The sequence below is a fragment of the Malaclemys terrapin genome, chromosome 2 (assembly GCF_027887155.1).
Source record: "Malaclemys terrapin pileata isolate rMalTer1 chromosome 2, rMalTer1.hap1, whole genome shotgun sequence".
NCBI classification, from domain to species: domain Eukaryota; kingdom Metazoa; phylum Chordata; order Testudines; family Emydidae; genus Malaclemys; species Malaclemys terrapin.
The window spans coordinates 103,916,166-103,928,684 of NC_071506.1; the positions used below are offsets into that span (position 1 = coordinate 103,916,166).

General features: G+C 39.3%; 1 protein-coding gene across 2 annotated transcripts in view; it reads left to right on the forward strand.

Annotated features, from left to right (window-relative positions):
* Positions 1–418: 418 nt before the first annotated feature.
* Positions 419–12,519, forward strand: part of ADNP2 (ADNP homeobox 2) — a 31,512-nt gene continuing 19,411 nt past the window's right edge. The window contains exons 1-3 of one of the 2 annotated variants that reach the window (XM_054017437.1): positions 495–585; positions 1,682–1,827; positions 7,326–7,445. In XM_054017437.1, the coding sequence (XP_053873412.1) occupies positions 7,338–7,445 (108 nt within the window). In that variant the 5' untranslated portion in view covers positions 495–585; positions 1,682–1,827; positions 7,326–7,337. Of the gene's footprint in view, positions 586–1,681; positions 1,828–7,325; positions 7,446–12,519 lie in introns of both variants that reach the window. The other variant, XM_054017438.1, reaches the window with a different exon arrangement.

Consider the following 12,519-nt stretch of genomic DNA (forward strand, 5'->3'; position numbering starts at 1 on the left):
ACATGATCATCTCAAAACCTAGTGATAGCCACCCCTTGTGCCCACTCAGAAGGACCAGAACAGGATGGGAAGGTAAGGGAGGTAACAGGTGAGTTAGGGGGACCCATGGGGGGTTCAGCCCCCCAACATTTTGCACCTTTAGTACCTAGCCTCTCCCTAGGGAGCTGATGGAGGGAGCCAATAGGAGCCTTGGACAAACCCTCTCCCTATTGGTCTGCTGCCTGGTATGCAAATGAGTACAACGTCACTTCCTGGGATAAATCGAGCGCCATTTTCTCTTTCTGGTTTGGGCTGGATAAGGAGCCAGCGGAGGCGGATGGATGGGAGCGGGGCCCTGGGGGCTCCGCGCAGAGGCTGAGCCTGAGGCGGGCCAGGACGCTGGCGCTGCTGCTGCTGCCGCCGTTCTGTGACTGAGAGCGGGGCGCAGCGGGCGGCCCCGGGGTCGGGAGGAGGAGCCGGCGAGGCGGGCGGCGCAGCGCGGTGCGGGGCTGGCTTTGTGAGGAGCGGGAGGCGGAGGCTGCCGCGCGGACCCACGCACCGGGGAGGCGGAGAGGAGCGGGCGAGCTCCCCCTACAGCCTGGCCGGGTAGGTACAGGGAGCGCCCGCCCCCAGCGCGGCAGGGCTAGTCCAAGCGCCCGAGACGGACCGCGCGGCACAACGACTGTATCCTCGGGCAGGCTGGGCGTGCTCCCCTAGGCGCGCCGGGGCACGGGCTGGCCATGCCCTCCCAGCTGGGAGCGGCAGGCGCCCAGGAGGCGGATCGGCCCAGGCAACCTAGAGCGACCCGAGTGTCTCTATGTATATACCCCCCTCCCAGCACAGAGCATCCTGCCCCAGCGTACATTGTACCTGCTCCATTTACTCGTCAGCCCTCCCCCCCAAAACCATACAGTGAGGAGCCCCCCCCCGCACAAAGGCACCCCTCTTCGCTCCAGGGCTGGGGTTGGGCAGTGGGGTGGGGGTGTGCCCTGGTCCCAGCTCCCCTGGGGGCACAAAAGGTTTAAACTCCTTGGGACTTGCAGCGTGGGATACATCCTCCACATACTGAGTATCTGGTACCCACTGGATACCCCGCATGGAGTTGATACCAGAGAAATTCCCTAGATTCCATTGTGCATTCTTGACCTCCATTTTGAATAAGCAAGAGTCACAGCATCATTGGAAGCTGCAGGTCACGTGATATTTCTGAGCATGTGTAGTACAAAAGTAGGGAAAAGGTCAGCTGAGGTAAATAACCAAAGTAGGGGAAAGGTCAGGAGGTTGTAACTCTGAGGCAAAGAAGGACAGTGAGCATGCCTGGAATGTTGATGTGTTTGAATGTTGGTACTGAGCATGTGTGAGCATGTGCAGTAGATCTGATAGTCTAGAAAGTTCTGGAAGGTGAGGTGGAGGATGCTTCCTGGGTACCCTACCCTGCATGGAGTTAGAGTGATACAGAGGGCAGTGCGCTCTTCTTCCTGCTTCTCTCCTGCCTGTCCCCCTCCCCCGCTTTCCTGCTATGTTGCACTATAGAAAAGTGCATGGGGTGTGTAACTGTAACAAGGTAATAGAAGGGATACACAGTACCTCTAAACTCAGGGAGTGTGCAGTACTGAAAAACACTCCTGCAGGCAGTGGCAGGGTTGAGCCTCAACATACACTTGTCGCCTGATCTGTTTTTGTTTTTGTTTTAAACTCACAGTAGTTAAAACCCACATCATCCAGAGAAGGAAGAGAGGTTAAAGGGAAGATGAAAGGATTGAGTTAGTTGGCTGCCTTGTTCAGAGTGTACTGCCTCTTGTGCACCTTCCATAATGACTGTGAAGTCCTCTGGCCGTCAGACTTCAGGTAACACAGATGGGAAGGACAACATCCTCATTCCAAAACCAAATCTCTTCTTTAACCAGAATACTGAGGGAGTATAGGCCATGCAGATGTAGTTCCCCAACCCTAACCTGTACTTTGGTTTGGGACCGCTCTAGAATAGTGGAAGGGAGTAGGCAGAGCCCTTCTGTAAGTTGGATGGTTTCAGATACATTCTAATGACATAGTGTTGTAATGTGAAAATGAGTGGTAGCTAATGTGTAAATAAATCAGGGTTGTCTTAGGGCCTATCTATGTGGGAAATTGATAGGCATATCTGTAGTAAAATAAATATGATTTTATCTTTGGGGCTTCTCTACACAGGGAACTTGACCAGCACTGCTGTAGTGGAATAACTATCACGCTGAAGATATTCTAGAATAACTCCCCATATGGACACTCAATGGAGTGTCGATATGGCAAGTTATTCTGGAATAGTTATTCCACTATAGCAATACTGGTTGTGTAGAGAAGCCCTAAAAGTTTGTTTTTAGAACAGTCTCCTCCTCCTCCTCCTCCTCTTATCTGGATAGCTGCATTTTGAGCTAGGGAGAGACTTCCGTGTTTAGAATATGGCAGGAAACCAGAGTTAGTGTAATGAAACTCGTGTTGTTCTCTTTAGTTTATTATACAGAGAGTAACCCTAAGGGAATATACACTCCAGAATAACAAAGCTATAATTTTAAATAGCAGTTGTTTTGCAGGAAATTTTTAATTTGATTTCCTTTCCATGCTTCAGAACTAAAGGAACAGTTTCCAATGAATCGATTTCTTAGACTGATATGTATTCCAATAAAACATTCATCACTTACTGCTTGAGAATATAGTATAAACTGTCTTAAATTATGACTAGTTTCCAATAAAACAGCTGTTGGTATTTAAATTGTTTGCTGTTTTCCTTAGCTAAGGAAAACTGTTTTGCTCACTTGAGGGGTGTGCTTGTGAAATTACAAGTTAACTTATTTTAGCTCCTTTTTAATATTTTTATGTATTGCTTAAGTACTAAGTTAATGCTTAATTTCTTTTTTCTTCAGCTGAATAACATGCAGCTGGATAAAATTGAAGCTCAAATGTGAACTGAATCTCATGTAATTTTTAAAAAGTGCCTAATAAAGTGAAAATATATAAAATCAACTGAAAATTTCAAGTACTCTTGCATTCTAAAGCAAGAGATCGGAAAAATCTCTTTTCTTTATTTACAAATCAGGACCAAAATGCAAAGTTCTACATTTTCCTTGTGACAATTGAGTACAACAAACATGAACGTTTGACATTGTGATAGCAGTTTCAGGGTAAATGCAAAATCTTGATCTGAAGTCCTCACATGTAAAGAGAATGAGTTCTTCCCCTGATATCTTGCTTTAGAATTCAAATGTGTGTGTTAAACTCTGTAGAGTTGACATATATTCTTTCAGGTTCTAAAAAGAATGATTGAACCTTCCTTCCCCCCATTTTTTTTATTTTTCCAAAAGTCTGCTAGTTCACTCTTAGAAAATGTAGTTCATTGAAGTAATCAGACTTTGCAAACTTCAGTTATAGTTTTTGATTATCTGCTTTTACTTTAAATGTGAAGGGGGGAGGTTATACAGAATAGTATTTTCTTTTGCAATTGTCACCTATACAGTAGGTGTGCTCTATCTTATTTGAGAGTCTTTATATTAGTCTGTGTAAACTGGAATGGAACTTGCCACATCTATATCTCCAACAGCTCATGCTCACTTTAAAGTTGACCTGCAAAAGGACTTTTTTTGTACAGTTGTGCATATGCCCTTTTTTGCTGTTGCTATGTTTCCCTTCTTCTGTCTTACCTTTAGAAATAAGAGGACTATCAATTCTGGTCTGTCCTGATTTTGGTGGAGGACTTGTAGAGAGTCTGAAGATGAATATTGTTAGCTAACATATTAATTGAAGGGTTGAGATGTTGAATTGTTGAAACACACTTTCTTTTTCAATATGTATGTATGTTGAAAATTTTAAATAGGTGGGGAATCTTTTAAAAAAAAAAAAAAAAAAAAAAAAGCATCCCCATACCTTCTTTAACTGTCTGACTAAAAATTCCTTCCTCAATTTCTCAGCTCTTAGCTCTGTATACCTTCTAGGCTAGTCAGAACTCGAATTTCCAATGTAAATGTCAAGCAGGGGGGGAAAATTGCTTAAACCATTCAGCCTTTCTCATAAATCAGAAGTGCAATTTGTTTTTTATTCTCAGGTCACCTTTTTCTTTCACGGGGTGAAATTGTTAATTTTAGCTAATTTTTTGGATTCACAGATATGGTCTTCAAGCACACTAATTTTAGTTAAGTGATTCTCTGATTCATAATGTAATATTTGAACTATGTTGCTTGGAACAGTGTTCAATAGTAAACATTGTACTGGTAGGAGGAGTCTGCAGTCTTGGTGGTGTCTTCGCTTGGTTGAAAAGCAGATCATGTTTGCATGATTTAATATGGAGAATATTACTGTTCATATGCTATAAAATAGTGGAGAAAACCTCATGCTGTACTCAGGTCCAATACAATACTGTTATGGAAGTGTTACCCTAGTCAGACAATATTTAAAGGAAAAAAAGTTAATGGACAAAATACCACTAAGGGCTATGTGAATGATCTAAGGACAATTCATGTGTCAAGACTGCAAGATCAGCAATAAAGATAGCAAGTCCTGTAATCTCTTATTTAATAAGATTTGTTTGGATTTTGCACTTAATAATGGAATGCTTTTGGAAACTTATGTGAATTATTAATTTTTTGGGAGCTGTTTACATCCAGAAGTAACTAAAATAAACTTTGCTTAGTAATAGTTTTTGTCACTCTGCTCCCAAACATCCAGTAGCCAAGATGGTAAAACAAACTGTCATTTTCATACAGCGTATGTTACTGAATTTGCTTTGTTGACCCAGTGTTGGCTTTGGTTGGCAAGAAACTGGTAGTTGTTAGCAAAAGATTGGCAGTAGTTCAGGATGTAACATACGGAATGTTTTGGTTAAAGATTGAAGGCTAAAAAACCAAAACAACTAATGACATGGAAATAAAAATGGATGGATAATACACTATTCTAGCTGTGAAATACTGAATATTGTGAACTGAGAAAATGAAACTGAGGACTTAGAAAAACAAGCTCAGAAAATTGGAATTCCTGATTTATGATAGAAGAAAATGTGTTGTATATTTTAAATGGATTATCGAAGTGTAGTAGATTGATAATTTGAAATCTTGCTTCCAAGCATTGTGTTAAGACCAGTGGCATATTTAGTACTTGTGGAATGTACGTCTCTTGGATTGAAGAACTGCATCTTGAAAATTGGAATATATAAAGCCAGCTATGTTCAAGAATATTGTTTTTTCTGGATTAATAATCCCAACCTTCAGTTTTAGAAGACATTTGATTTGTTAAAACAGGACTGAAAAGTATGGACATGGGTTATTAGTGCTGTCTTAGTAAACTGATGGTTCTATCTTGGTAGATAGTTTGCTTCTTATGGAAAGTCTTTCTTCATCTAATTGATACATTGATGCTTCTGAATGAGAAGGAAGATCACCCAAATAGTGGAAGAAATATTTCCAGTGGACTTGGAACCCGTATCTTCTTGTGGCTGAATTGATCATCGTGACATCTTATCAACTGTGTTCTTGTATAGTAGACCATGGAGTCTGGTGCATATAACCTGATACAATAGTAGCATTGGTTATAAACTAGAACTTTAAAGTGTCCAAATTTCCATTTGATCTTAATTTTGAATAAGGATTTATCTATTCCCATGGTATCCGAATGCCTTCCAGAGTTTGTTTAAAAACAAAAAACCCAAGGAGACTAGCATCTGACAAATGGGGCTCCCTTTCCGTGGGGGACGAGGAGAAGAAAATAGCAGGTGGTTTTGTGTACATAAGTTACGATGCTTATTTGTTGGAAGGATTTTAAAGGTTGAAGAAATGTGTTTTCCATCTGGACTGGGATGTAGATTGGGTTTGTGTTAGCTCATAGTTTCTGTGGGAGAGAATTCCGGTCTGGGGGTCAGACCCCAAGAAAAATCCTGCCTTCTGTAGAGGTAAGCTTTATTCTGGTAAGGGACAGCTCTCTTGTTTTGAGAAATGGAGCTGTTGAGGGCACTCGAGATTCTGAAAGGTGAAGCAGGTGGCTTTTTTTTTTTTTTTTTTTTTTGGGTGATCTGCTCCTGGACGACTTAGATTTTGGAAATAAGGACTGAGACCTTCTCTGGATCCTCACAGAACTGCGTGTGTAAGCATATCACCCAGTTCTCTGTTCTTTTAGTAACATGTTACTGAGTAGGCATGCTGCTGTATTCTGCACCAGTTTCAGTTTCTCGGGGCTGATGCTTTGAAGCCCAAATAAGTAGCATTGTTGGAATTCAAATAGGAGTTGATGAAGGTGTGTTTTATCAAAGCTAGGCCATCAGAGATGGGATTCGGTCTTCTGGCCAGCTGGAGATGGTAGAGTTTCTCCTGGATGCGGCTGTACAAGAGGCTAGAGTTAATGGGAAGCACAGAAGAAGTCCTAAAGTGCATACTTGTCTTGATGATCAGTGGGCATGTTTCTTCAAACAGAGGGGCTTGCGGTGGTCTCTAAGAAGTAATTCCCTCTGCCTACAGCAGAACTTCTATTTTGCTGGGATTTAACTTCAGCCAGCTTTTCCTCATCCATAGGTTTACCCTTGTCTGGCTTGGGTAACTGGGTGATAGTGAGATATAGTCATCCCATAAATCTATACAATGTTAGAAATCCACACAGATTTCTGCTGAGAAGCACTACTATAGCCATACCATTATTTACAAATATTTTTAAAATTCAGCTTACATTTGCGGCTTCAGCTGTCCACCGTGGTTTTGAAGTGGTGGAGTTTTGCAGGTTGGAAAACTGCATTAGTCTTGTATTACAATGTCTGGTTCCATGTCACTTAAGCAAGGTAGTGGTTGATAGGAGCAGTTGCAGGAAATCCTGATTTCATTAACAACTGTACTTAAAAGATATCTGAGCATATACATGGCAAAAAGTACTCCCCTACACACACACACACAATGCGGTTTCCTTGGAGGCAGAAATAGCATCACATTTTCACTTGCATGTTATATCTCCACTAGGTAAAGTGGTTGTTTTCTAAATATAGTCAGAAGTTAGCACAATTGAAGTATTCAGGCTTCCATGCTGAAGATCACAATATAGCTATCAAACAGGAATGAAGAATAGAAATTTGGCTACTTTTTAGTCAGGGTGGGAGGAATTTGAATTTTTTTGAAATCTTGGGTTAACATAAGAACATGCATGTTTGTTTTAGAATAAGGAAGTGATCTCATAAGATCATATACTAATGAAGAACAGTTTCTTGTTCAAAGCATTTTGCTTTTCATGCTGGAAAGTAGACTTCTGAGGGAAGCATTCCCATGATATTAATTATTGGTATAACACTACAAAGCATAAGTGTGCATGTACAAATGTTCCATCACATTATTTTTGTCTTTCTCTTTCAGGAAAAGTGCAAAATGTTTCAAATTCCTGTTCAAAATCTTGATAATATCAGGAAGTCTCGAAAAAAGGTGAAGGGCATTCTTGTGGATATTGGGCTTGACAGCTGCAGGGAGTTATTGCAGGTAAAGAATTGAAGTAACATAACACAAACTGCTGAAACTTGAATTTAAAATTTTTGAAAAGTCTTTCACAGTTTAGTGTATATATACTATTCATCTGTCTTAGAAATTTATAATGTGGGTGGGTCAATAAAGAACTGCATCCTTACTTGGATGATTGCCTGAATCTGGCAATCAATCTATTATAGGCCTGGAATTAGGAGTTTCCCGCAACATAAATTATTGAAACATTTTGATTTTTAGAAAGGCATGAAATGAAGGGTGCTGCATACTCTTTACTGGTAGTATTGTGTCAAAGGAAAGCACTGTTACTTAAGGAAATGTTGCTTGTTTACTACATGAGTGCTTTCCTGTATAGGACTCTTTAATTAAAAAAAAAAAAAAAAAAAAAATCAACAACCAAACCACAAACCATGAACAAATGAAGAGAAGATGTGAGCAAACACAAAGGGACTAACTGCTCTGCCTTGGCATATCAAGAAGAAATCTCTAAAGGATGTACAAACTGTCAACATTTATAAACCAAGCAAAGAGAGACAGTAATCTGTTGTAGGGTTTTAGAAACTTGACTCAAGATCACTTTGGGCGGGGGGGCGGAATCAAACCGTTGTGTGGCAATTCAGTATTGCATCTCCACAAATTCAAGCAGTCCATCTAGTGCACTGAGGCTATGAAGACAAATGTGACATCATTTTGTTGAGCAGAGACTGTCATTTTCTAGGGAAAGCACTTGCATGCAACAAGCAAAGAGAATCTGCACCAACAGATTAGAAAACTTAATATCAAAAAGCTGCAAATGCAATCACTTTTCAGGAACTAAATAAACTACTAAATGGTAGCCTTGACTTGACCGGTTGTTAAATATGATCTTTCATTGCCTTTTCAGTATATTTATGACTTTACTTTGTCACCAGCTGAGGACTTACATTACGTCTGTAGGCGTGACATGCTCATAGGAGAAAGAGGACTAAAGCATGATTTTGTAGGGAATCTTGCTATGTTTTTACAATGACTGCTATTTGAAATTGGTCATTTAAGACTTGCACGCAAAAGAAACATGCTTTGGATCACTATGCATCACTAACCCTGGAACAGTGTTGACATTTGGTTATTCTAATTAAATCTTGTCTGAGGGACTTTAGCATTTGAATAAACTTGACAAGAGAGAACACTTATGTATTTGTCCAGTAATTTACATATTCCCTCTATTCTGATACTATATTTTAATCAGAGCATTTCTCATTCCTAAATTCTTACACCTAGATCCTTTGAAGTCCAAATCTTGGTTTGATATCAATTTCTTGCTATGGAAATTATTGTAAAGTCAACTTTTGATTGCGCTATAGAATAAATTGAGAGAGGATTCATGACTAAGACCCTCTTCAAAGCATAAATAGGTTTTTGGGAACATGGTAATCATGGGGGGGGAGATATGGTGAGTGTGGGTAGAAAAGGGGCACAGCAAATTGAGTTATCGGATATAAAGTCCCTTGTCAAGTTCAGTTACTGATGTTTGGCTTTCTAGATAAGCTACAGCTGTTTCTGTTAAGTATGGAAGGACTTCATCAACTGGGATGATGGTTTTTAGACTTCTTGGGTTCAGTATTCTTCCATTGCAGCATAGTGTGACTTTTAGCAATCGCTAAAGCATTTTGACCAGTGTTGATATTTAATAGGTGAGAAGTAGCTTAGTTTCTCCGTATCTAGATGAAATTTTGGAAAATCCAGTAATCCATTACCGTGATAATGTTATAGAACTAACCCGCCATGTTGAGGGAACTATGAAACAGGCCTCCTAAAAAGGAAGTTTCTAATAAGATATAATAATTGGCATTTGTCTCTGGAGGCAAGGTACGTCTGAAGGTTGGTCTCTCTTTGTAACCGGAGACCAAAAGGGCCTGTTTATTGGCTAACAGCTTGCACTCTCCTTTGGGAGGAAGACATGGGCCTTCTGTTCCAGATTTATAGTTGGATCTGCTGTACAACCATATTAGGGTGGATTAAATCATCATTTTATTTTATTTTTTTTAAAGAATATCCTTTTTAAAATTTAAATTACTTCAAAAAAATCTATTTAAAATTCAACATGAAATGATGACAATATATGCTAAGACCTAAACTTAATATGTATTTTTTAAAATGTAAATGATTTTTATTAGAGTTAACAATACCTATTTGCTTCCAGAGCTTTAAAGAAAATGAAACCACTAAGCAGGGGGAGGTCCCTGGCTAAGCACATGGAACCAGAGCTTGTAGAAATGCTAAACAGGCTTTTTGACAGCAGTAGCCTCTTCTGTTGGGTGCAGAGAGAATATTTTCTTCCTTTCACTTTATTCAACTGTTCACGTCAATGGCTAGTTCATCCAAAGTTAAGGAACTAACTAAGAATAGAAAAAGCAGGGAAGCTGGCTTACTTCTTCCAATCTATGAAAAAGCTAGGTGTGAAAGGATGAGCTCTACTAGTTCTAAAATCTTGAAGGACATAGTGACCAGAAACAGACTGTTCAATTTACTAACTACAGATAACACTTTATTTGCTTAATAAATTGATTAGTTCTAAGAGCAAAACATGTTTTGATAATTTTTCCCCTTCTGTATCCATACTAAAGGTAGTTTTATTTAATTACTAGAATTCATTTAAAAAGACTTTTTTCACCCAAATAGAACTTGCCACAGATCATAACTTAAAAAAAAAAAAATCGAGTGAATGAGAAATACACCATTCACCATCTTTCTAACATAATAAATGAATGTGAAAATTAAATCTGAATAAATGTATGTTAAGATAAATAATTGCTTAAATAAATGTATATAGATGTGCTATATCCTCCTGGCTAGCAGGAAGTAGTACCAAATTTGGTATCAAGGCTATATCTAGTTTCAACTTACCATTTTTATGGTTACCAATCAATGAGAATAAGATTGGCTTTAGGAAAATAACTTAAGTACCAATGACAGGTTTCAGAGTAGCAGCCGTGTTAGTCTGTATCCGCAAAAAGAAGAACAGGAGTACTTGTGGCACCTTAGAGACTAACAAATTTATTAGAGCATAAGCTTTTGTGGACTACAGCCCACTTCTTCGGATGCATATAGAATGGAACATATATTGAGGAGATATATATACACACATACAGAGAGCATAAACAGGTGGGAGTTGTCTTACCAACTCTGAGAGGCCAATTAATTAAGAGAAAAAAAAAACTTTTGAAGTGATAATCAAGCTAGCCCAGTACAGACCGTTTGATAAGAAGTGTGAGAATACTTACAAGGGGAGATAGAGTTGGTAAGACAACTCCCACCTGTTTATGCTCTCTGTATGTGTGTATATATATATCTCCTCAATATATGTTCCATTCTATATGCATCCGAAGAAGTGGGCTGTAGTCCACGAAAGCTTATGCTCTAATAAATTTGTTAGTCTCTAAGGTGCCACAAGTACTCCTGTTCTTCTTTTTTAAATACCAATGCAAAACAAGATTAAAATCAATTATTTAAATGATTTCCTGCTTTTAATCACTTTGATTTAAATCCGTCTATTCTGAACAATACTATGTTAACTGCGCCTAGAGTGTGATGTCCTAGATGTATTGGCAACTTATTCTAACTCTTCTCCAACAGGTTAGGATCTGCAATAGGTATTAAAACAAAGCAGAAGTCAATATTCAAGATTTTTGAGCCTAAGGCCCTTCTGGTAATTGCTTTTTATAAGTGAGGGAGCGTTTTTCATTCATGAGGTACATCAGTGTAGAAAGTAAATACTGTAAAAAGTTGCACAAATTCAAGGATAACTTGACATTCCTTAGATTCTTTTCTAACTGATTACACCAGGCTATGTAGATTCCACAAATACAAGTGCTGAGCTAGCAAAATGTTAGGTCAATATGTGTCTGACAAGCTTTTCCACTTTCTTATCCATTTAACTTTTGGGAGAAAAAACTGGGGGACTATAGGATTGCTCATGCTAAGTCTTTTATCTTAAGAAGCTGTCCGCAGGGATTGTGGGCTTTGGTGGGAAGCTATTGAGGAAGTTTAAGTATCAGCTTTAGAATTTCTATAGGGATTGGTGGGGAGGGGGAGGAGAAATTTTGCAGCTTTCCCAAGTGATGGGGGAGAGTTCTTTGCTTGTCTCTTCTAGGTTGTGGGAGACATCTCTGGGTTTGAATTGCTCTTTTGAATTCTCGTGAGTTATTTCCACTATCTCTGGATTTCTTATTTTGATGCGCTGTTGTAGTTTTTCCTTTTTGAAACCTGGCTAACGAAACAGATCTTTACACCAGAAACTCTGACTGTGGTGCGAGTTTGAGTATATAATTCTAAAGATGCCTTTTGGCCTTCCTTTAACTTATAGGGCAATTGGGGTAGCTGGAGGCCTGGAAAACAGATCACCTTGAGCCCCCTTTTTATCTTTGTGTCTTTGTCCACGTTGGAAATCTTCAGCTGTAATATCTTTAATCGAGAAGAATCACTTTAGTAGCAGCTGCTTGAAATTAAGGCAGACCAAAAACTTAGGGATGGGCCCTTTTGACATCACAGAAGGGGAGAAGTATGTACAAAAATTTTCTGTGGCCATAGGCATTTGTCTGAATGTCAAAGCAGAAAACACTATTGTGAAGTGGATGCTCTGCAAAGCAGAACATAGCATATTTAAAAAAAAAAAAAAAAAACACTTTCATAAGGTAAATATTTAATACCATGGGCTTAAGCACAAATTTCTAAAACTTACTCTAGTACTAGTTTCTGGTACTTTTTGAATGTCAAACTGGCATGTGGGATTGGTGGATAACTTCCTTTGTGCCAAAGTCTAATGGTATATTAAGTATAGTTGCCATGTAGCAGAAGCTGCAAAAGGATTGGCGTACAGAGGTTGGGGTAGAAGATGGAGATGGGTGGTGAGGGGAAAGGAACAGAATTGAACCTATGGATGTAGAGAACAAGAGACAAATGTAAACTTAGAGGATGGGATGAATTAGTTTTGGGGTGGAGGATTCAAAGGGAATCAATGCCAAACACCCATTTAAATGAGGTAAGTTGGTCTTAATCTCGGCTACAATGCTCCTTTATCCTGCTGGTGAGTTAT